This window comes from Nelumbo nucifera, chromosome 1 (genome assembly GCF_055504915.1).
Source record: "Nelumbo nucifera cultivar China Antique chromosome 1, China Antique-T2T, whole genome shotgun sequence".
Taxonomy (NCBI): Eukaryota; Viridiplantae; Streptophyta; class Magnoliopsida; order Proteales; family Nelumbonaceae; genus Nelumbo; species Nelumbo nucifera.
This window is the reverse complement of record NC_142649.1, coordinates 182567332-182588904: the sequence shown is the minus strand read 5'-3', so window position 1 is coordinate 182588904 and position 21573 is coordinate 182567332. Positions and strand designations below refer to the sequence as shown.

General features: G+C 37.6%; 1 protein-coding gene across 5 annotated transcripts; it reads left to right on the top strand.

Annotated features, from left to right (window-relative positions):
* The first annotated feature begins 82 nt into the window (after window positions 1-82).
* On the top strand, window positions 83-17582 carry LOC104600207 (chorismate synthase). Of its 5 annotated transcripts, none has more exons than XM_088895517.1 (12): window positions 83-226; window positions 362-470; window positions 568-1451; window positions 1565-1663; window positions 1834-2045; window positions 9295-9488; window positions 9698-9806; window positions 9919-10235; window positions 11204-11626; window positions 14351-14432; window positions 14542-16137; window positions 17261-17582. In XM_088895517.1, the coding sequence occupies exons 3-12, from the start codon at window positions 1387-1389 to the stop codon at window positions 17419-17421; spliced, it is 3258 nt and encodes a 1085-aa protein (XP_088751643.1). In that variant the 5' UTR covers window positions 83-226; window positions 362-470; window positions 568-1386; the 3' UTR covers window positions 17422-17582. The 5 variants fall into 5 exon arrangements, with proteins under 5 accessions (XP_088751643.1, XP_088751642.1, XP_088751641.1 ...); XM_088895516.1 differs by having other exon boundaries at window positions 89-226; window positions 1565-1711; XM_010263041.3 differs by having other exon boundaries at window positions 106-226; window positions 356-470.
* Window positions 17583-21573: the final 3991 nt, after the last annotated feature.

Below are 21573 nucleotides of genomic sequence, written 5' to 3'. Positions count from 1 at the left end.
AATATGTGGGGGCAGATGCGAACCCATTAGAAGATAGTAGATGGCTATTATAGTCTATTTCCCTATTCGTTTGTATCATCGATTCATCGTTTAGACTTTTGAATTCCAAAGATATTATTTGTGTAATTGTGTTCCTCTCTGTCGTTTTTCACCTTTCTTTTTTTTTATTTTTTGACATATTTTCAATTTTAAATAACGTAATACGTAAGGTTGCACCGAAAAGAAGGTAAATGGAAAAATAAAAAAGAATATAAACCATTTTTGGAAAAAAATATTCATATTTTATTTACGAGTTTCATACAATTCTACGTTTTTACTTTCTTTATTCATTAATATTTGTCTCACTGATGCGAAGGTGCAGAACGTCGTTTCCTCGTTTTGTTTCTGCAATCTCTGCGACGGGGGAAGGCCTTTTAGCAGTCTCTCTCTCTATTTCCCTCACCTTTATCCTGTTAGCGACCGATCGAAAGGTTTATATAAAAAGAAGATCGAAACCCTAGTTTCCACTTATCGGACACTTTTGAATGATTTGCTTTACGTATCTCTCTATCTTTTTATTTGATTCAGGTAGTTGGTGATCATCTCCTCCCTGATTTTTGATTAGATGTTCTTCCATGGTTTAAGGGTTTAAGGAATCAGAGCGGAAGCAATAGAAATTGTGCAATTTGATGCTTATTTTGGAGTGGCTTATATTGGGACTTCTTGCAATTTTATATGATATTCTGTCTTTCTGCGCGGTGGAGAATGTGAGATTCGCACTGGATTTCTCTTCTTTTGACGGTTGGTAACAAACCAGTGATTCTATATTTGCTTCCCAGCTTTGGATTTAGTTTTAAGGATCGGCTTCTGGGGAATTTGGTACGCGGTATATTGCTCGATTATGAGTTCTCCTTTAACCTTGTATCAACTGTAGATGCTTCTACAATAGTGGGAGAAACAGCTTCATATTAGTTTCTAAAGCCAAGGGCTTAGTTATTTCCCCTTCTAATATATTTTAGTGGCGGCTCTTATGTGGCGCATCTTGAGCGGGCCGGTGGTCAATGAAAAGATACCTAGATAGGCGCAGTATACTGGTAAACGCAAGCTAGCAATCCATTCCTCCAAATTGGGTACATTTAGCTGAGCATTTTGGTTAGGTTGCTGAGCCAGAGCCATTTAAGAGAGCACAATGGTTGAAGCTTTTCTGTATTTGGGCTAGAGGGTTTGAGTCTCTGACTATGCTGCGTTGGTTGAAATAATGAAGACATTCACAATTGAGTTTCAAGACATTGCTTAATGAACATGGGCTTGCATTACTGAAATTTTCCAAAGACAAATTCTGTTCTATTTTTGGAAACGTAGGCTGATATTTTTTCGTCTAAATAGGAAATCTGCAAGTTTTCTAGAATGAGCTCTGAGGGGGAACATCAATCCTTACCACCACAGCCAATTCAAATTGAAAAGAAATCTCAGTAAGTATAGGAAATTTCCTCCCGTCTTTTTCTTTTTTTTGTGACCCTTTTTTTCTTGCCTATCTTTTGGTTCATCCATGCATTAACTTGTTTCTTTTAATAATGGGGTTCAGGATGTCAAAAATTTCGTATACAAGAGATTTTTTGTTATCTTTAAGTGAGTTGGATATTTGCAAAAAGTTACCCAGTGGTTTTGACTCATCTATTTTAAGGTATGTGGTGCTATACTTCACCTCACACAAAATTGCTTCCCCCCCATGGTGAGTTTTTAAGCTCTTAAGCTCGAGTCTTATTTTCCAGTTCATGCTGTTCATACTTGGCATCGTTGTTCTTCAGTATTTTGGAATGTGTTGCTCTTAATCTGGTGTTTCTTCCGAAACAGCGAATTTGAGGATGCACCTCATAGTGTACTGGAGCGACAAAGAATTCCTGGAAGCTTTCCTTTGCAAAGTTTCAGGCGTGGTGAATATGGGTCCTCCCCACCTTCCAGAGGGGATTCTACTAGTTATTCTCGAGGAAGCCATGGAAGATGGGACACCCGTTCTTCAGGGTCAAATGATAAAGATGGTGATTCACAATCAGATAGGGATTCAGGTATTAGTTGCCTATTTGATTCTTTTCTCTACTTTATCATCTCTGGTCATTACTTGTCAGGGAAAAGGAAGTTGTATGGATATTTCTCTGGTGATATATGCATGATACCATGGATGCAGTTCTGTGTAAGAGAGGTGTCAATTAGATAACAGTTTTAACTATATCTACTCTAGATCTTGACATCTTTAACCTTGGACCAACTTACACAGTGTAGAAGCCATTTCTAAGACATAGTTGTTGAGTTTTTTTTTTTTTTTTTAATTTGTTGCGAATCATCTATAATGTAATTAATGTAGTACCATTGCAAGCATAGGAAATTGAGACTGAGACTCTTCACTGGTCACCAATGGCTTGCTGTCTGTTACTGTACTCGGTCTACCAAAACTAAAATGAAATAATACTTACAATCCGTAAACGTGCAAGTATCTTATTTTGCAAAGTGCATAGTGGTGGGACAGACTGAATATTGGTACAACTATGATGTTTATGCTGGAATGCCTATCCATAACAGTAAGTTATTAATATGGATGAATTCCAGGTGTCTGTGTTTCTTGTATATGATACTGATTTTTCAAATGTAAATTTGATAACCTGAGAGGTTTTTAGACATATTCACAAATCACATTACAAAGGATTTTTTTTTTTTTCTGATATCTTGTGAAGAGCTATACAACGGGGGTAGCCCGACCAGCAGGAGACCTTACCAAACAGCTGGTTGGCACCTTGCCATTACGAAGGAAATTCTTGACCTTAGGCTTCATTAAACTAGTCATGATGTTTATGGATTTAATATTTTTAGGTTCATGTTTGTTGAATTACTATTATATTTGTATATTTATTTTTGGATAGATGATGAGTTGTATTGCCAGCATAATTGAGATGAGGATGTCCAAGTCATTGAATGAGTGACACAATTGGAAAGGATATCTAAATTCTTTAATAGAAAAAATAATGTCTTGAGACAATTGGTTGCGTCTAGGTTTCTACATGACTAATTTTCCATTCCCTTCAATTGATTTAGATTTACTTTCATTGCTAAATCTGGTATTTAAAATTTTCTCCAAGTAAAATGGTACATTAAATACCATTGTCATATCAATTAATTATATCATAATTAATTCTTCTCTTTACCCTGAAGTAAATAGCACATTAATTTCTCTTATTTATTACATCTTTCCAAATCTCTGTAGAATTTGCACTCCTACCCTTGCTTCACATTCTGTTGGTGGTTAACTCTAATGTAGAAGACATTTTCAATGAAATATCTTTTTTTAGCAGAATTGAAAAAAAGGACAAAAGGAGAGCATAACTATGAATAAAATAGGTTATAAAGCACTCCACGAGCAAGCATGCAGAATTCACTAGTAAATAATTACAAATGATTTCATTGATAGGAAACTAGGTTGAAATCAATAGGTAGTGAGGTAAGGAAAGTTTACTAAAAATGATTATGTCGCATATTGAAGCATTATCAAAAAGCCAAGTCTTTAAGAGCTGAAATTCTTATACTTCTTCAAGAACAGGACAGATATCCCTATGATCCAGAAAATTCAAATGGCTGTCACAGGACATGTTAATCCGAGTGAAATGGGTGAGGACTGAGGAAGACTGCTAATAGCTTGGCAGATAGCTTAGCCAAGCAAGGGGTACATAAGAACACATATGTTTTGGGCTCAAATGTAGTACTGATTTGGGACAGCTTCTATTGCTGGTTCCTTTCACAACTTCTTGTTGTAATCATGTTTCTCTCATAATTAATGAAATTTTTTGTGTTGCTGATAAAAAAAAGATATCCCTATGATCCAAAAAAAGAAAGAAAAAAAGGTTAGATGGCTCTTGGGTACCCCACCATTTAATAAGGGGTAAAATATAAAAACCTCCCCTGAGGTTTCACTTTCACAAAAACCTCCCTTCTAGTATTAAAAAAACCTGCAGTTACCTCCCTTTTGTTATTGTCTTGGATGAAAAACATTGGCCTAATCCATTTTTTTTTCAAAAGTACCCTTTGTACTCTTATATCAATAAATTCAGATGGAAGTTTAAAATACCCCAAAAGAACTTTTCAATTTTAATTAAAAAAAATTCCCCAAGTCAGATTGATAAGAATAAAGTAATTTCACTCTATAAAAATGTTAGGTCTAGTGAAGTCTAGAAGGGCAAATCTGGCATTTTGAATTATATTGGAAGACGCCCTAATAAGTTGTAAGGGTTAACTTTGAAGTCTCCATTACTCGGACAAAGATGAAAGGAAGGTAACTGCAGGTTTTTGCGAAACTATAGCGGAGGTTTTTCATTTTTTGTTAAAGTGAAACCTCAGGAGAGGTTATTATGATTGTCAGAAAGGGGAGGTTTTTAATTTTTTATATTTACCCTTTAATAAGAGAAGCTTAAATTTTAGTGTCCATGCTGAACTGCCCATTCAAATGGATATCCGGAACCACTGATGTGGTAGCGCACACACTTGCAAGGGATGAAGGGAGAATCTACTATTGGGGGGGGGGACCAGGTCTGGGAATCAATATGCTCTGAAATGAGGGTGAATTCTAATGATGCTTGCCCTTGGGCTGATTGTATGTGTTCCTTCTATCCCATTAGGATAAAGGGGGTTTCTTCCTTTCTTGAGTTTTTGATGCAGGAGCTGAAGAGTCAAAATGGGAATTTTCTGAAAATTTATATAGTTCTTTATTTTTGGATATTAGGGGTATTTTTGTCATTTTATCTCTATTGGAGGGGGGGATAATGATAAGGTCTTACTTGTCTAGTTATAGTTTGTTTATCTATAACTAGAATCAACAACCATCATTTTTTTAATCAAAAGACTGGAATTGAACTAGTCCTATGCCAATTTGGTATCAAAGCTAATGGTTATTTACAATGTTCTCACAAAGTGATAGATTCTATAGGCCTAGGGTATATTCTAACCAACCTTACTGGTATAGAATCAATGATACTTGGGTTTTTGAACTATATGAAGGGTCTTTGGTCAACTTATTTGAGAAGATGGTGGAAGAAAACAGATCTAATAATGTTGACTACAGTGAGTAAGGTTTTCAAGAATGTTAGAAGAGAAAGGGAAATATCAGTTTTCAAAGGAGATGATGATCTACAAGTATTCTTTGATTGGGTTGCTGAACTAGAAGAATAGTTTGATTGGCATAATATGTCTGACAAAATGGATTAGATTTACACACATGATGTTCATGGTCATACTAATGTATGGTGGAAAACTCTTGAGCAATGACTAGAAAACAGAGGTGATGATTTTGTTGCTACATGGGAAGAGATGAAAAGGTGTTTGCAAGAAAAAAGTACATTCCACTAGAGTACTAGATTTCCTTGATGATCTATATATTATGGAGTTAACTATTCTCTAGTAAGGTATGCTCTCTGTAGATCAATGTATGCATAAATTTGATGAGTTATCTACTAGATTTGACACTACTAGGATTGCAACTTGGATGGGCCCAACCTGAGCCATGATTGGCCTAGCCCTCAATTTTACATGGGTTGGGCTTGGGCCTCGCCCTTAGGTAGCCTGAACTTGACTCGAACCTAGTCTGACCTTAGCCCAATCTGAGCCTGACTTGAATGTATATATGCATATACATGCATACATGCATATATGTATATTTTTTTGGTAAACCATACATATATGCATACATGGATGCATATACACAATATACATTTATATCATTTTTTTTTTGATCCATCATTTATATCATTTTTTAGTATATGAGCCTATTGACCATCCCGAGCCTAGCTTGAACCCAACCCGACTAAATCAAATTTCAGTATACATGGGGCTTGGGTTGGACAGTTTGGGCTTGGTTCGAGCTTGGCCTTAGGCCTAATTCTTAGGGTTGGGCCTGGGTTGAGCTTAAACCCAGCCCAGCCTGCCTAATTTGCACCCCTAGATACTATAGAAAATGAAAGGCACACCAGTGATTTAAAAGGCGTGCCTGGTATGCATCTTGCCTAGGTCCTAGGCGCACCCCTTTCAAAAGGCGTACGCCTGGTGTGTGCGCATTGTGCCTCAGCCTAGGCGTGTGCCTTTATAAAATTTTGTGCTTTTTGCGCCCCCGACCCTTGACCACACCCCTCGAGGCAAGCCCGAACAAGTCTATGTTAGGGTCTGAAATTCTTATTTTTCACATAAAAAATAATGATTTTATAACTTTCATTGCCTTTTAAGAAGATATTTTATTGCAATGAGTGAATGAACAACATTAGCAAATAAGGGGTTCTCAGAGCTTCGGTGAGCGAGCGAGTCGTAGTAGAACCCCCCTGTTTTCTAATGTTGTTCAGTTGCAATTAAATATCTTCTTAAAGGTAATGAAAGTTATAAAATCATTATTTTTTATGTGAGAAATAATAATTTCAGACCCTAACATAAACTTGTTTGGGCTTGCCTCGAGGGGCGTGGTACAAAGGTGACTCATAGAATCAAGAATGCAATATGTTTTACATCACATTAGCTACTTGAAGCAATGTAATTAAGGGAAAAAAAGAGATTGCGGGTTTTACATGCTTGAAAATGCTTTATATGTTTGCTTTTGTTTTTAAATTTTCATTTGAATACGCTTTACATGTTATGTTTATGCATTTTAATTTTAGATAATAGGTTTTTTAAAGCATTTATTTTAAAATTTAAGTTTATATTTTTTATTAACATTATGTTTAATAATTTTTTATTTTTTTGCGTTTTTTATTTTTTTTGAATTTTCTGGATTTTTTATTTTTTGAATTTGCACCTTGCTTAAAAAGGCACACGCCTTGCCTTGTGCCTCGCGCCTCAGGCGCAAATTGGCCCTTGCGCTTTTAAAACACTGAGGCACACATTAGCTTGTTTTAAGAATGGACTAAGGGCTGATATTAAGAAGGGAAGTGTCTACAATTCAAATTTATTAATTAGATCATGCTTTTGAATCAATTCTCAACTAAGAATTTGAGGCCAATGGGAAGAAGATTGAAAGTTGAAGATAAAGCAGATGATCTTGCATTTTGATGCCTATCATAGCGCTAAAGTTGAGAATGAAGCTAAAGAACTAGAACTTCAACCTATAGAAGTTGTAGACATTGAAGATCAAGAGGATGCGGGTCAAGAGAATATAGTTGTAGGAGTTCCCAACACTCGTAATCAGCTTGTGAGGTTAATGATCAAGAAGAGATGGAGGTGGAACAAATTGAAATTCAGGTGCAAGATACAAATGTGTTGGTTGCGGTAGATCTTTGGAAGTATTAACTATTAACTTTACCTTACAAGTTCAACTGGAATGAATTCAAGAATTAGAAACTGACATATCACGTTCCACTAACATCAATAATGGAATAAGCCCTGGAGTTTGCCGAAGAACCAAGGGTAGCTGAGCATATAGAGATGCTGGTTCCTAACTAGAGATTGAAGGAAAAATTCCAAATGTTGCATTTGAGATTTTGGATTTGAAAGTTTGTAGTGATAAACAAGGAGAAGATTCACCACAAGATAGGCAGATTAATGATTTAAGTGTTCAAGAGGCTAATATTATTGATGATTTAAAGGAGTAGATTATGGAGGCAGTGTTTCAGATATAAATTGCTTTGAAGATCCATTTCTAGTTGAAGTAGCTATGGGAGCTCCTACTCTTTCTGTCATAGGGGCATATCAACTTTTCATCCTCAAGTTCTTCAAAACTTGAGGATGAGGTTTTTTTTTTGAACCGGAGGAGAATAATGTAGGAGCTTAAGAGTCAAAATAGGTTTTTTTTTTCTGAAAATTTATGTATTTTTATATTTTTGGATAGTAGGGGTATTTTTGTCATTTTATAATTTTGCAGGGTCCAATGATAGGATCTGATTTGTCTAGTTATAGGTTGTTTATATTTAATGTTTAAGTCATTGAATAAATAGTATATGAGTTATTGAGTCTTCTTTGAATTGAAATAGGATAATGGCAATTCAGTTGACTGCTACTAGGATTCTTATGAGTCTTGAGTTTAAAATTATGTATGGATGTTTTACAAAAGTTCAATGAAGTTTATTTAGTTTTCTTGAGTTTATCCAAATTATGGTGAGTAATTCCCATACTCTAGACTAGAGTGATTCTAGCTTCCCTGTGAATGATTCCGGATATTCTCTTTCTTCTTTCTCTTTCTTATTTTCTTTCTTATTCCTTCAAGAAACCATTACAGTCATCAACAGCCATAATTTTTTTCCCAAAACACTGGAACTGAACTGGTCCTACATCAGTTTTAATACAATTATCCATGGTTAATGATAAAAAAGACAAGGATTTTGAATTGTAAGTGTTTAAAATAGAAATCTATTATATACATACCTTTCTGTCATGCCATGTGTTAGAATATCTTTGGAAATAGAGAAGAAGGCAATAAGGAGAGCCATGCAATTGGTAGGGAGGGGTCAGTTAAGGATTGAGGCTTTGACAGCAGGCGGGTAGGAAGAAAGGACTTTTGAAAGAAATTGACCAATTGCTTGATTGTGAATAGAGTAGAATTGTTTGAGAGTTAAAAATAGGGATTTTTGGGGTGAAAGGGGAGGGTTTAAATCTTATGGACTTACCTTAATAGTACATAGGGATGGAAAACTAGGTTTTTGGAGGGGATTTTGGGGTGCATATAGCAATTGCACTTTAGAGAAGAGGAGTGGGGGTGGTCAGCTATTGTCAAATGGAAGTAAATGTAGCCACAGGATGTTTGTGATATACTAGAAAATAAATACAATATGCAAAGGTAATAATCCAGAGTATAACCCAGATATAAAAGATCTAAGAACATGGCAGAAATGGATGCAAAATTTTGATAGTAGACATGGGTGAGAATATGTTTGAATCACTGGGCTGGGCCAATTCCACTGGTTTCAAATCTCACTAATTGGATCCAATTTTATAATAGAGCAGAATTTGGGGAAAAGGGATGTTAGACTCATGATTGATGGTCTTCTCTCCATATTGATGCACAAAGGCTCCTGGGTTGACATTTCCGTTCTTACATATATATCATGATTTTTGGGCATTTAGTCTTTCTATCATGGGCTTAGCTGATGGAATGTGTATTCTATCTACTGGTCCTGTTTCAAGATGTTATTAATTTAAATACATATCAATATCTTTTTTGATATTTGAAGACATGGGTCTATTAACTCTTTATGCTATTATGATTAATGATTTCATATCTATTTGTACTTGGATTATCTTGTGTAGTTAGTAGATGTATTGGATTCTGTGGCCTTCTGAACACTTCCATTTGCTGTGCAGATTCTGGAAGACGTTATGTGGCCCAGTCTCGACGTTCTTGGCAAAATAATGAGCATGATGGGCTTCTGGGGAGTGGTGCATTTCCAAGACCATCTGGATATACTTCTGGACCTTCAGGTCCAAAGGTTCGAGGAAATGCTCATTACCAACTTAACAAGAGTAGCGAACCATATCATCCCCCACGTCCTTATAAGGTTGTCACCTTATACATTTATTTATTTTATCTACTTGTGAATTTAAAGCAGCAACAGTTAGATGTCTTTTGAGTCCTCCTACATTTTGATCAATTCTTATCTATGCATTTAATGATTCAGAAAACATAATAATCATTTTCCTGTGTAAATGACTAAAATTGCTATTTACTAACCTTTATGCTATATTCTTTCCTATATTTCTCCTTCAGGCAGTTCCACATTCACGAAAGGACATAACTGACTCATTTAATGATGAAACATTTGGTTCTACTGAATGTTCAAGTCAGGATAGAGCAGAAGAAGAAAGGAGAAGAAGAGGTACTGTTTTTTACTGTCCCTGAATAAGTTTTTGTGCTGGTTGGCAAGTCTTCTTTCTTCTTGTTTGTGCTCCTAGTCTTAGAATTGACATGAATAGCATTTGATGATTCAGCTTCCTTTGAGTTGATGAGGAAGGAACAACAAAAAGCACTTCAAGAGAAGCAGAAACAGGTCACCGACAGGCATAAAGAAAATCTTGATCCTGATATTGCTGCACTCTTGGAGGATTCTGAAGATAATAAAGGGGTATGGAACAAAAAAAATGGATCAGAAGAGTTGGTTGTACTGCTAGCTTCTGAAAGTGATTCTGTCCGGTCTTCTTTTGCTACACAAACTCCAGCAAGCAGACCTCTTGTACCCCCAGGTTTTACGAGCACAATCCTTGAGAAGAATCTTGGAACAAAGTTGATCACTCCCCCTACACCAGAGGTAATTATCTGTGTATTTCTGGGATTTCCCTAGAAATCTTGATGGTCTGAAGTGCTTGCTTAGTGTAGCCTCTTTGTCTATTTGGTAGACAAATCCTTGGACCTGCATTGGAGGTTTGAATGGGTATGTACGGAAAAGCAGTTGCATACAGGTTTCTTGGCATCGCTCAGGTCTTACAAGTGCCATGCAATAAAAATACAAAGTGGACCTGAGGAATAAAATTTGGGCATCTGTTGATCCACATTGGCCACTATGATATTGGGTTTGCCTCTATATGTTCAATACCTAGACAAAAGCAACCTTCAAAAAATTACAACAGCACCTTATCCCTAGAAAGCAACCCACTTATCCCATCTATACTGAATGATCAGGATAAGGAATTGGTAGATCTAGGAACCCGAGAGTATGATATCTTGCTCCTTCTAGAAGTGACCATCCCACCCTATTACAATACTTGTTGCCTCTCACATTCACTTTGCTTTGAGTTAGATGGTTGAATGCCTTGACAAAAGGGTGGATTGGGGTTGTCTGGTTGGGTTTGAAAGGGGGGGGGGGCAAAAGTTTCGAAAATGATTGTATTCTTATGGGACCTTTCTCCATAGGGAAAAGTTGTTCAATAAGTACAGTAGATTGATTAATCAGTCATGATTAGTGTTTGATAAAATCATGCATATATGCCTGCTGTTTTAGCTAGTATTGAAATACCCCAAACAAAATGTCATTGAAGTTTCTATGTGAAGCTTCTTACATGTTCACTGCATCTTGCCCTTAATTTGTAGTTAATGTTTTGGACCATGAAGCAATTTTCTGTTTCTTTCCTTTTGTTTTCTGTTAAATATAGATATTTTTGAAAATTTACATGAAGACCGAAGATGGGGCCATGGAAGTTTGTATTTTTCATGATTTAGAATGCTGAAGTGTTGTCTCTGATTACTTGTTAATAATCTACTATTCTGTTACTTCTGCAGGTTGAGAATGTTGCATTTGAGGGTAACATTATTCACAGCAGTAATCTCCTGGCAAATGGGGATTCTGAAAAACTAAAGGAGAAAAAATCATTGAAGCATATGGATTCCAGTGAGCAGGAGCCTGAGAGTAAAACTATTCAAGTTCCTTTTATGGAGGAGAGTGAAGAAATTGTGATCCCTTTGTCATCTCAAGAAGTTTCTGGCAGTTCATTTGGAGCTACTAACCCATCATGTAAAACTTCTAATCTATCAGAAGTGTGTGAAAGGAAGATGGATGGTGAAGTTGCAGATGTTGATGCTGAGAAAGTTACGGGGCATGATGTTTCAGGCACAACTGGTCAAGATAATTCAACATCTATCCTAGATAAGCTGTTCGGCAGTGCTCTGACTGTAAATAGTGGTGTCTCCTCAAGCTTGATTGAGGTAATCATGATCATTTCGGGTTAACCTTATTTTTTGATTCATAACTGTGTATAACTCGTCATATTTTTATGAAAGAATGGAATAGACAGACTGATGTGCCAGGTGCCCCTGAAATTGACCTTGCCCCCACAAATGTTCAAATTTTTAACATTATACACCCTGTATCAGGCATAAGTATCGTATCAGTGAGTGCTCAAAACATCAAATACAGGCTTTTTGGTCTTTTGACCTATTTCAAGGGGTAGACAAGCCTAAGACCTACCCCCTGATCTATTTTTGAAAAAAAACTAAAAAAAGACATGCGTTAGCCGTTAGGTACAAAGTACCGATACACCCCTTCTAGCGTATTGGGGTGTATCAATACTTTGAACCTTGGCCCCCAGTTGCCTCACTACCCTTCTGGTTTCCATCACAAATGCTCCCTTGGGAAATCAAACCCCAGTACAACTGATTCCTAATTGCTCCTTGTCATGTTAGCCCACCAGCCTAATTGTTGGCAGACCTCCAATTATAGCTTCTTCTTAGATCCTTTTCCAGTTTAATCTCCCTTATGATGCATCTGCATGCTCAAGAGCCTGTATTACTCTTTTTTAACCATCCTACCACTGTTTGGTGTCTCCTTCCACCATCCAATCACTATAACTGTGTGACTTTAGCTAGTATTATTCCTTGCAACACTGCCAATAGTTCCGCTCATGTTGAGTACTTGAGTTACCATAGCCAATGGGTCCTGAAAATAAATCTAGTATGTCTCCACCACAACTTCTAAAAACCCCCTTTACGCTGAACAAACTTGAGATCCTTTCATGGCAACAGACATTTTTTCATGCCTTTTCTACCTGTCTATTTCTTTATATGTTTCTTATGATCTGTGACATTACAAATGAACTGTAGTCATAACATACATTCTTCTTGAATACTAAACAGTTTTTGTAGGATAAGCTTTTTCTCTTTCAATGTCCTCCTGTTGTAGGAAATATTGATGGAGTCCTCTCCGTATTTTAAAAGGTGTGTCTAGACACACAGGCAAGGTGCATTTTAAGCTATGCACCTTGCCTAAACCCAGGTCAAGCTCCTTTGAAAAGGTTTGAGCTTGGTACTCCTTGCACCTCAGCCTAGGCATGTGTTTTTTTTTTTTTTGCAAGTTTTTGTGTGTTTTACACTCTTGAAATGTCTTATCAATTTCTAAGTTACCTTTTTATTGATGTTTGTACACTAGTGATGCTCTAATAACTTTTATTATATACCTTAAGCATTAGTTCTTGCAATTAGAATCTCAAATAGCAAAATTTCTACTAAAAGAAGTAGCAGCAAGACAACTAATATCTGATCCCTAATCTTAACATAGAATGAAAGCCAACCTCTTCATATATTTGGGCAAGAGGTTGGCTTTCATTGATGTTTGTACACTCTTGAAATGTCTTATCAATTTCTAAGTTACCTTTTATTGATGTTTGTACACTAGTGATGCTCTAATAAATTTTATTATATACCTTAAGCATTAGTTCTTGCAATTAGAATCTCAAATAGCAAAATTTCCACTAAAAGACAACTAATATCTGATCCCTAATCTTAACATAGAATGAAAGCCAACCTCTTCATATATTTGGGTAAGAAATTTAGGTTGGGGGCCACACTACCGCAAGTCCCTACATGGACTTATTCAGGCTTTTGCCTCCAAGGGGCCTTTACAAAAGTGGATGATCAATCTCCTAGGATTAGGAATACAATATGTTTAACATCACACTAGCTACTTGAAGTAATGCAACTAAGAAATAAGCAAACATTTATTATTATTTTTTTTTCAGAATTTGTTTCTTTCTTTGAAAAGGCATGCACCTCGTCTTGGCGCTTTTAAAACACGGAGTCCTCTTCACAAGACTGAGATTTGAAGGTTTATAGTACTTTTTCTCTTAATTTTCTAATTGATGAATAAGGATTCATTTAAAAAAAATATTCTGATTTTTTTTAATGTTGAAAATTATTTGGTATTAGGGATGTCAATGAGTTGGGTTAAATGGTAATCCGGCTTGTCTTGACCCTCCAGGGTTTGATTTGGATTAGGGTAAGGTTTACCCCACCAGGTCATGCTACTCCTGCATATAGAGAGGGTATTCTTGCAATTTGGTACGACTTTTAACTCCTAGGATTTCTTTTCACGTTTGTTTTGGTTTTTCTTCTTTCACTATGCAGGAAGTGATGCCTTGGAACCCATAGACCAAATTCCAACTTAAATTAATTGCCCTTGGGTTTTCAAAATGTGTTATAAAAAATACAATAGAAATACTGTGCATTGGGTTGGGTCAGTATTGGGTTGAACCCTATAGGGTCGACTCGTGTTAGGAAACTGCATGTTCTTCTATCAGGTTGGGAGCATTGGATGGTCGGGTGCCCAGGTTAGTGTGAAGGCAATCACGTACTGAACCTGGCCTGTCTGATAGGTATCTAGGGTCCCCCCCAAGGTAAGGTATAATTTGTATTGTTATAAGAAGACATATCATACTTATATCTGTGGCTAATTATGAGGAGCTGTACATAAGTAACATAACTATAAAACTGAAATGTCAATAGTGGTCAGGATTAATTGTGGTCTCTGGAATGCAATATAGTGCTTCTTCAGTCTTTGCTATAATGCTGCCTTAATCACTCTTTTGTTCCTCTTTGGTAGTGCTATAATGCTCTGAATTAACATTTTGATTCCTATAATTTCTTTTGCTCCATCAGCAAAATGATATGAAAGCGGATGACACATGGAACCCAATATCCTTCCAATCTTCGAAATTTGCTCATTGGTTTCTTGAAGAAGGTAAGCTCAAGTCAATGTTTTTTGAACTGCTTCCTCTATACCTTGGACTGCTCTTCTGTTAACTTTCGATCTTTAAAATTTGTTGATTGCTGCTTCTATCTTACTGCAGAAAAGAAACCAGTAGATGATCTTTCATCTGGAAAACCTAGAGACCTACTTTCATTGATTGTTAACAGTGAGAAAGATGGACAAAAGCTGTCTGAAGTGTCTGATGAGAAAGCCACTGAACATGCCTTCCCACTCTTCCCTGTTGAAAGCAATGAACTGACCCATGGGTTTATTACATCTACTGCAACTTCTGCCACAGTTGGAACCTCTGAAGCATACCATTATAATAAACCAGCTGCCACACCAGGAGTACTTACATGTGAGGACCTTGAACAGTCTATCCTATCAGAGATTAATGAAACCAGTCCAAGTCTGCAGCATCCAGCTCAATCCTGGAATGTTTTGGATGAAAAAGCTGAACAGCCAAGAGCTGATGTGGATGACCGTGCATCTCAGCACCTTCTTTCTTTGTTACAAAAGGGAGCAAGTCAGAAAGATCCAGCACCATCCCCTAATCTAGATATAGGATTATTTGACAAACCCAGTGCATATGGAAGTGTAAACCCTCTAATTAACAGTTCAAGCGAGGACAATGTTGACAAAATGCAGAGCTCTGAAAAGACATTGACTCTTGAGACACTATTTGGCACTGCCTTCATGAAGGAGCTGCACTCAGTGGAAGCACCAGTCTCTGTGCAAAGAGGCTCACTTGGTGGAGCCACAAGAAGTGATTTTCAAGAATCTCAAGCACTGCCATTTCCAGTTACTGATGATGGTTTCTTTTCTTCCAAAGTTGATGAATATGGATCCAAGACTGCTTATGAAGGTAATGTTTTGGCATCAAACCATATACTGCCAACCAAGTCTGACAAGATTGGGGGGCATTGGTTACGCTCTGATGATCATCAAATGCAAGTGAGGTCAAAAATCAATGCAGTTGGTGGATTTGAAGATAAAGCTGATGGTGTGATGGATATTAAGTTGCCTGAAGAAGAGAGCTTGATTACAGTTGGTGATCCAATTAACCCCTCAAACTCCACTTTTATTCCTGCTTTCCAATCCACTAAACCTGAGTTGCTCTCATCCTCAAGTACGCCATTTGACATTGCTGAGAAACTTGCAGCTCTAAATACTGTTGCCAAAGATGAAAGGTCAATGGTTCCGGGTTTGGAAGGCCCATCTTTTCTCTGTGGTCCTTATGAACCGGTGGAATCTGATATTCCATATCCAAATTTGCATGGCCAGCCATCTTCTCCACAGTTTAATCCTCAGATGACTCATGGAAGACCTTTATTCCATTCATTAGAGTCTCATGGTCACATGAATCCTCAAGTCAAGTTCATGGGTCCAGAGAGCATCATTCATCACGAACCCCCATCTCATCATTTCCCCACAAATATATTTCATGCACCACCTTTTCAACATGCTCCTCCTGGGCCAACAAGGCTTGATCCTTCTACTCATCATGCAATGTTGCAACAGATGCACATGCCAGGAAATTTTCCACCCCCTCACCTATTGCATGGACTACCAAGAGGTGCACCAATGCCTCAACACATCAATCAAATGGCTGGTTACATGCCAGAGTTGAATCCAATGCAGGGTTTTCCATTGAGTCACCGGCAACACTATGGTGGCATTGGAATGCCAATTCCAGGTAAAGCAGCTCACTGCTATTTGGTATTTTCTCTTGTTTTCTCTGGGCAAAACATGAAGTGAAAACAACACTGTTTCCAACCTCTTTATCTGTGGAAGACAAAATCTACATTTCACCTTCTAAAAATAAAATAAAAGGAAAAGAAAAAAAAAAGAAAATGCCAAAAAAAGAAGGGAAAAACTTATAGAAGACCGAGCTAGTTTTCTGCACTGTTCTTAATCTTGGCGAAGTTTCATGGTAGAATTCCTTTTCTTCAAGAGACTTTTTAATGAAATGCGGTGCTTGATTGCCCTAGGGTTATTTAGCAATTAGCACCCCGGGGTTGGATTCTTGACATGCATGTGCTCATCAACCATGTGTGATAATGTTCACTGTATTTTTATTGCACATGGGACGTGAGTTGCTTCAAGGGGACAATAAACGCTACAAGATCAGTGTACTTGCCTTTGGTCTATTTGCAAGACCATTGGAAGGTAGGCAATCTGGGGCATGTGCAACAGAGGTAAGCTCCAATTGAGTGCTCCAGATCAATGTGCAAGGATGCTGATGTCCAGTTGAATGGTGATTTCATCAATGTAAAATGATGATTTCAGGAACGTTTATATCTTCCCTTAGATAAACGTCTACAGTTTTAGATCAATCCTCTCCCAAAAAGTGATAACATATTACATGGATCAGGACAAGTACCAAAAGTTTGGTTGACCTGTATTAAACTTTATAAATCAGGTTTGTATGTGCATAAACGGCCCAAGTTTTAGATTCCCAAAAAGTGAACATATTTACATGGATCAATACAAGTACCTAAAGTTTGGCTGACCTGTATTAAACTTTATAAATCAGGATTGTATGTGCATCTGAATCATGATATGGCAGATTGACTTTTATGGTTGCGTGGCAGAAGATAGAAGAATACACTAGAAGTGCCTTACCTTCCTGGCTTCCTTTGAATCTGGGGATGGTCCATTTTCTCCTGTTTTCTTCCTCCCCCTGACTCCTTACGGTGTGGGGTGGGACTTGAATATCTGACTTGGTGAAATTAATTTCTTTGTTTTTTGGTAAATAAATTAATTTCTTTGAGATCATAACTGTTTTAACAATCTCATGTATTTTTTGGTGATTTCAGCTTCTGGTGGAGTTGGTGAAGGAAATCATCCAGAGGCATTTGAAAGGTTGATTGAGATGGAATTGAGGGCAAACGCAAAACAGATGAATCCCATATCTACTGCAGGCCATAATCTGGGGATGTACAATCATGAGCTTGACATGGGCTTCCGTTTTCGGTAGTAGATCAAGATGGTGTAGTGCTTCTGATATATCCCATGTATGGACTTCATTTTATTGCAGTGACCGGGGTCATTATTTGCTTGTTGCTGGGAAAGGATTTTGTAAGGTGGTGTATTATAAGAATTTCATTTGTCATTGGCATGTGGTTGAGATTTTGGGTATGCTCTTAGTGTTGGATAAAAAAGCAACATACAAACACGCGCACAGACGCTTAGAGTAGAAATGATTGCTCGGACTGTTCACGGTTATATTGCACACCAGTATTTCTATGGATCGATTGGCCAAATTCTTTATCCAGTGCCACATTGTTGAACAAAGCTCGGGAGGTACTGGGGAGGCCAATCCAGGTGCCATTTTATTAGATGGCGGCATCATTGAATGGCCTAGTCCCATATTGGAAGTTTCAAAAGATGGATGATGAAAAAATTATGGCTGCATTTTAAAATAGACAGAAATGAGCAATTGAGGTGGTTTTGGGGATTATCCTTCCAAACCTGCAATTACAAAGTTTACGACATTCTTTTCTAGGGGCAGCCTACCCAAGTTCAAACTGTGTAAGCTGTTACAGGCAAGGTTCAAAATATCAATACGCCCGATATGCCGATAGGGGTGTATTGGGTGAATCAATACCTTTTATTTATTTATTTTTTTAAAGCAGTTCAGGGGGGCCGATTTAGAGTTTTTCCACCCCCTGAACCGGTCAGACCCCCCGATACACCTACTGTAGGGGTGTATCAGAGGGATCCTGGAACGATACGTTTTGGTCGATATGAGTCGATATGTGCCGATACTTTGAACCTTGATTTTAGGCGTGATGTGACCCCATAGATTATCCTTCCAAACAGCCAAAGTTTTTCTGGCCGCGATGGACCACGTGCAAGTGTGCAACTTGCTATAGGCTAAGTTTGGGAGTGCTATAAAGTGCTTTATCGTTTGCTGAAAAGTCACTTATTTCCAACCGGGCGGGCTAAGAAAGGCCAGAAAAGTAAGCACTTAAAAATAAAAATAAGTTCAATTCCTTATTCTTAGGAATAATCACTTATTGGTGTGGCTTAGGACAAAATAAGTGTTTATTTAAGTAAACACTTCTTTTTAAGCATTTCCAAACTTAGCTTTAATAGTATTTCTTATTTTTCTGATCAATTTTCCTACAGATCCAGGAAACAAAAACACGCTTTGCATAGATTTTTCTAATATTTGAATTTTAGCTCGATGTCTGATGGCTCAAAGTGGTCAGATTTGGGCACCAAGGTTGGTTCCTGGTGAGGATATGGGAAAAGTACAAATACAAATATGTATTGTGCACATCAATGGTTTAGAAATAACTTAAGATTTTACATCGAACATATTTATAAGTGCACTTTCCCAGGCTCAGTTTGGGAAGGGTGCAAATACAAGGTTTACAAGGGTTGGCATTGAATACATTTGTATTTGCATTCTTCCTAAGCTAAGTCAGGGATGCGGTCAGTTATGCTCAATTTGGAAGTGTAAATAGGAATATGTACAGTGCAAATAGAAGGTTTAGAAATTCCATATAAAAGGTTTTGCACTTGACATATTTATATTTGCATTTTTACCAAACTGAGCCTATTTTTTATGCTAATGATCAAGGTTCAAGTTTTGCAATTCACATTTTATGCACAATATATGTATACATCACAAATTATAAGATGAATTAATGGTAACAAGACAACATATAATTGAAAAGTCATGAATTTGATTCTTTTAATTGGCATTTTTAAGGTTTTCATAGATTTAGGAGGTGTTGGTTGTTAGACGGTTTATGCCCTTAGCTCTAATAAGAATGTACATAAACATTTATTTGTAATTGAATAAAGTACATTGTTGTTTCATGTTAATATTAGTATATTTCTGTGTATTACCCTTTAAATTAGACACTTAATAGACTCGTGTTAATTTAAAATGTTTTTTAGTCATTAGATAGATTTGGGGAGTTTATCTTGACAAGACCGACACTAATGTGATGCCAAGGAGTTGGAGCATCTTGTCTCAGCTGCTAAGGTTAGACCCCAAGCATAGCCAATGGGTGTTTATTAGAAGCATTGAACCATAACCAATTTCAAATTACACATCGGACCTTGGAGATAGATGGGCAAAACTGAAAAGTTACATACAACCCCAGACTTGATTATGGTAATACACTAAGTATTCGACTAGGCTATCTTTGATATACCAACTAGTGAGACCCATTAAGGGTCAAATACTTGGATATGTTGGGGCAATCTAAGAATTCACTTGGGTGGGTGATCATAGTAATATGATCGGCCCCTTTGTCAAACAAAGTGAATGTTAGGCTTTATACTCTCTATGATGGAAACCTAAACTGTCGACAGTGGATTTCACCTATGTTTAAAATCTGGTTTTGCAAAATGTATTTATATGTTATATACTACTATTTTATGAAAAATACTTGCAAAATGTTTTAATCTCAAGATCCATCTGAGTAGAGAGTGTGGCACTGCACCTTGCAGCCAGGGAGAGAGATCATTTCCTATCGAGTAGTGTTATGATCATTATGGGCCGAGAGCTTAAGTGTAAGAGATCATTACAGAGCTGATTACCTGATGGGCTTTGTCTTATATGAGTCCATTATCCTTGGGTCTTCATAGGATGGCTGAATCCAATGATCATTTAGGTGTAAATGTTGGGCCCAAATTGGACCAATGTTGATTGGGTCAGGGGCTCAGTGCCTTGAGTTGTGAATTTGGCCTAGCCTCTTTCAAATGTTGGGTCAAACCCATGTGGGTTTATGTGAGATCATTGTGGGGTCCCACACCATACATTATCGAGCCTAAAGTGGCTATGCAACACCTTGAGTCATGGGCCTTTGAAGTAGATGGGCCTAAAGCCCATAATTAAAGGCACCAACCCCACTACTTTAGTATATAAAGGCACCCCGGATATCCCGGAGCGCTTTCGTAAGCTCCACGACTACTTCAGTATATAAATGCACCAACCCCAATGGCTCAAGGTACGCGTGATTTTTCTACTCTCTAGCACTCTAAGCTTTCTAAGCTCTCAATTCAGCTCGCATCAGATTACTGACTTAAGCATTGGAGCGACCTCGCCGGAGTCAAAAGATACAGAATGGAGAACTCCAAGAAAGGAAATGTTCTTTTCAGGCACGGAGTCACTCTCTCCAAGAAGATGTCTCCTAAGACTTCTGAGGAGATTGAGGGCATGAAGGACGTTCCCTATGCCTCTGTCGTAGGGAGCATCATGTATGCCATGCTGTGCACTCGCCCTGACATTGCTCAGGCAGTGAGTGTGGTAAGCAAATTTCAGGCCAACCCAGGGTAGGAGCACTGGACTGCTGTGAAAAACATACTCAAGTACCATTGAAGGACAAAAGTGTTTTGTCTTGTATTCGATAGTAGCTCACTAAAGATCCAAGGGTATACTGATGTCGATTTTTAATCGGATCCAGATGATAGAAAGTCTACATTTGGATATGTTTTCACGATAGGATCGTGTGCTGTTTGCTGGAAAAGCATCAAACAGGGGTCCACCGTAGACTCCACAACCGAAGCCGAATACATTGCCGCAAGCGAGGCTGCCAAAGAAGCCGTGTGGATGAAGAAGTTCGTTCACGAGTTGGGAGTAGTTCCATCTGGCACATCACCCATCCCGTTGTTGTGTGACAACAATGGAGCAATTGCTCAGGCTAAGGAGCCACGAGCCCAATCAAAGTCAAAGCACATCAAGAGGAAATATCACGTACTGCGGGAGATTGTTGGTAGAGGGACGTCCTGATGCAGAAGGTAGCTTCAGCGGAAAAGCAGACCCATTGACAAAGCCACTACCACAGAAAGTGTTTGAGAAAAAACCCATTGCTAAGCTTCCTGGATGTCTACTCTGGTTACAACCAGATTAGGATGGACCCCGCTGATGAAGAAAAGACGACCTTTATAACTGAGCTCGGGTTGTATTGCTACAAGGTTATGCCCTTTGGATTAAAAAATGTCGGAGCAACCTTTCAAATACTTGTAAATAAAATTTTTGAGTCGTTAATCGACAATAAAGTTGAATGTTATGTAGATGACATGGTCATTAAGACCCAATTTTCAAAATTTTTGTTAGACAATTTGCAAAGTGTTTTCGAAATTTTACGAAAGTATAATATGAAATTGA